General features: G+C 33.9%; 1 protein-coding gene across 1 annotated transcript; it reads right to left on the reverse strand.

The window, feature by feature from the left end:
• Nucleotides 1-1590: 1590 nt before the first annotated feature.
• On the reverse strand, nt 1591-2976 carry LOC106755229. The gene is made up of 2 exons (XM_014637339.1): nt 2809-2976; nt 1591-2406 (listed from the first exon to the last, which is right to left on the reverse strand). The coding sequence occupies exons 1-2, from the start codon at nt 2974-2976 to the stop codon at nt 1591-1593; spliced, it is 984 nt and encodes a 327-aa protein (XP_014492825.1).
• Between the last annotated feature and the right edge of the window lie 132 nt (nt 2977-3108).

Below are 3108 nucleotides of genomic sequence, written 5' to 3' on the forward strand. Positions count from 1 at the left end.
GGGCCTGGTTTAGAAAAGAGATGTGTATCATTGTAAACACAGGGGTGCAAGTGGAAAGACTGCCTGTTTGGCCTATTTGAATATTATTTTCCAAACAAAATTTGTTGGGTCTTAAATTGCAATTTGTACCACTTTTCTCTAAGCTTTCAATCAATTAAACTCTAATTTCAGCTGCATCAACAAACATTATGACATCCAAGAATAATTTATGCACTAAAATTCATTTTTTCCGTCTCTTTAATTTTCAAACCCAATAATTCCAACCATCACAAATTCACTTAAAATCAACCATTTAAGAACACGAATTTCATCAAAAAAATTTAATTTTAAAGCATAAATGTGGACATAAATATGCACTCATCACACCTCCACACTTATCCTTTTGTAATCCTGGGCAAAATTGATTAATTTCAAAACTTTGTTTTGGGCCATTTTATTCCATATTTGCTTTTGGATCAAAAGAATGAACATCACCGGATATAGATCAAACATCAAAATATCACTTTGTCATGGACATGTAAATGATACCACTTTATTCTTCACACATGAGTTAAACTTTTTGAATTCCCAAGAAAATCAAATATGAAAGATAACACTCAAGTCAAAATATGTATCTATTTCTCTCCAAATCTCTTAAGTGTTTTTGGCTTGTGTTTACACTCAAAATACCATGTAAATAAACACCCTTGGTATTTATCAAGAATCTAACATTCACATACTTTTAGAAAACATGCAATTATTGATCATGAGGGCTTTTTTAAAGGTTATATTGAGGCCAAGGCAAAGGTAGGATTTTTTTTTTCTTTTTTTATTTTTGAAATTTTTGGTTTTTGAAATTGATATAGAAAGAGCAATGGTACTTAATTTCAAAAACAACTTTTTTTTAGGAAGATTTTTTTTTTCTCTTTTTTTTTTCTTTTTTTTCAGCATTTTTTTTTTCAAAACTTCAACTTTTCATCTTCCTTTTTGCCTTCCATTTTTTTATTTTGTGGTGAGACACTCACCCACACACTTATTCATCACTTACTTATAACACAATCCATTACTCCTTCTTCTTTCCTAAGGTGAGGAACATATGATTTTCCTTCATTTTTTCATTTGGAAATTGCTAGAAACAAGAAAAATAGTCTTAAGGCTCAAAGGGGTTTCCAATGGATTAATGTTAAGGTAAGTTTATTTGGCCAAGTAGCTAAAACAAGAAAGGCCTCAATCATATCAAATCATGCATATTCACCTCAGTTGCACAACACAGAATCAAGCTAAATATTAGACTATCATCAAAACATGGGCAAATCACTCAAGAAAAATAGGAATGGCAATGATGGTCCATGCTTATCATTAGGCTCAAAACACACATGGTTCAAATTTCTTTCACAAAATATTTAATCAGGGAATTCTCAATTCAACTTAATCAGCAAATCATAAAAGTAATTCATTCAGATCAACATGACTTTTTTTTATATATGATCATCCAGTTACTGATTCAGACTCTCAAATTCATTGCAAATACTTATTAAAGAAAGAAAAGAAGAAAAGAAGAAAAAAAATGAAATAGGGAACAAATCAAATTGTTTCCCCACACCCCTACACTTAAACTATGCATATTGTTAAATTTGCAGGAAAAATTAACTTGTCTACTTGGACAAGCACGTCCTCAAGCACACCTGCAGGGTTAACTGTGCTACGGTTGGCAAGTTGAATGACCACACCAGTAGTCTTAAGAGGTCCCAAAGATAGAGAAGTAAACACTGATAAAGGCATTACATTAATCGAAGCCCCTAAATCTAGCATGGCATTGTCAAACTTTGAATTCCAAATAACACAAGGAATAGAAAACATACATGGATCCTTGCATTTTCGTGGTATTTCAATATGTTTCTTAATCAAGCTTGACACATTTCTTCCCAAATTCACAACCTCATTATCCCTAAACCGCCTTCTATTTGTGCAAATTTCTTTCAAAAACTTGGCGTATTTAGGGATTTGCTTAACAACGTCTAGTAAGGGAATGTTGATCTCCACCTTTTTGAAAGTATTCAAGATCACTTGGTCTAACTCCTCCATTTTTTTGTTTCTAGGCTTCAACCGATTGGGATATGGAGGAGGTGGAGAATAAGATGAAGAAGAATTTTTAGAAGAAGAGTTAGAAGGTACTAACCTAGATTTTTCAGTGGTAGTCTCAGGTGATGGTTCATTTGGTCCTCCATTGTCATCAACTTGTTCTTCTTCTTTCTTCTTATCTTCATCCTCTTGGACTCCTTCAAGGCCTTGTACTTGCTTACCTGTTCTTAAAGTAATAACACTTACATTTTGCGGGTTGATCACTGTTTGTGCAGGCAGCTTATTTAACTCCTTAGCCTCTAACTTTTCCACCCTCTGAGTCAAATCTACAATTGATTTCTTGATCTATGAATTTTGCTCAAGCATTTTTTTCATGAAATCTTGCAGTGACATTTCAGGCTGAAGTTGATGCCTTTGTTGAGGTGGAACATAAGGTTGTCAGTTCTGCTGATACCTATTTAAGGATGAATCATGATAATTCTGATATGGTCTGTTTCCTCCAATCATGTTTGCAGCAAAAACTTGAGATGGGTTTTCCGCAGTAGTTTCCATCAAGCTAGGACATTCATCAGTGTAGTGATTAGTTGAAATGCAAATTCCACACTTCTTAGGAATTTGTGGAGTAAAGGTTTCAAACAAACTTGCAATCTTGTTGAGTTTGCTTTCTAAATTGTTCAATCTTTCATCTATCCTCCTTCCATCAACTGCACCGTTTTCAATTTCATTAACTCCTTTCAACAAAGTCACTGAATTTTCTTTTATTCCATATTGTTGATTATCTACTGCCTTCCGTTCTATTAGATCTATCCCATCTTCTGGTGACCTGTCTAAGAAAGATCCTCCGTTTGCTGCATCTGCCCATGACCTATCAGTTGGACTTAAGCCTTCATAAAAGCATAGAATGAAGTCTGTCATTTGAAGATGAGGGCATGAAGCACATAACTTCTTGAATCTTTCCCAATATTCACTGAGATTCTCTCTGTCTCTCTGTCTTATATCTTGAATTTCCCTACGGATGGCAGATATTCTGGATGCTGGAAAATACTT

The sequence above is a fragment of the Vigna radiata genome, unplaced genomic scaffold (genome assembly GCF_000741045.1).
Source record: "Vigna radiata var. radiata cultivar VC1973A unplaced genomic scaffold, Vradiata_ver6 scaffold_312, whole genome shotgun sequence".
NCBI lineage: Eukaryota > Viridiplantae > Streptophyta > Magnoliopsida > Fabales > Fabaceae > Vigna > Vigna radiata.

Coding starts and splice junctions, on each gene's coding strand:
- LOC106755229 (XM_014637339.1), bottom strand. CDS start 2,976: ATGACAGACTTCATTCTATGCTTTTATGAAGGCTTAAGTCCAACTGAT. Junction 2,407..2,808: donor ATGGAATAAAAGAAAATTCA/GTGACTTTGTTG, acceptor CAAAATTCATAG/ATCAAGAAATCAATTGTAGA.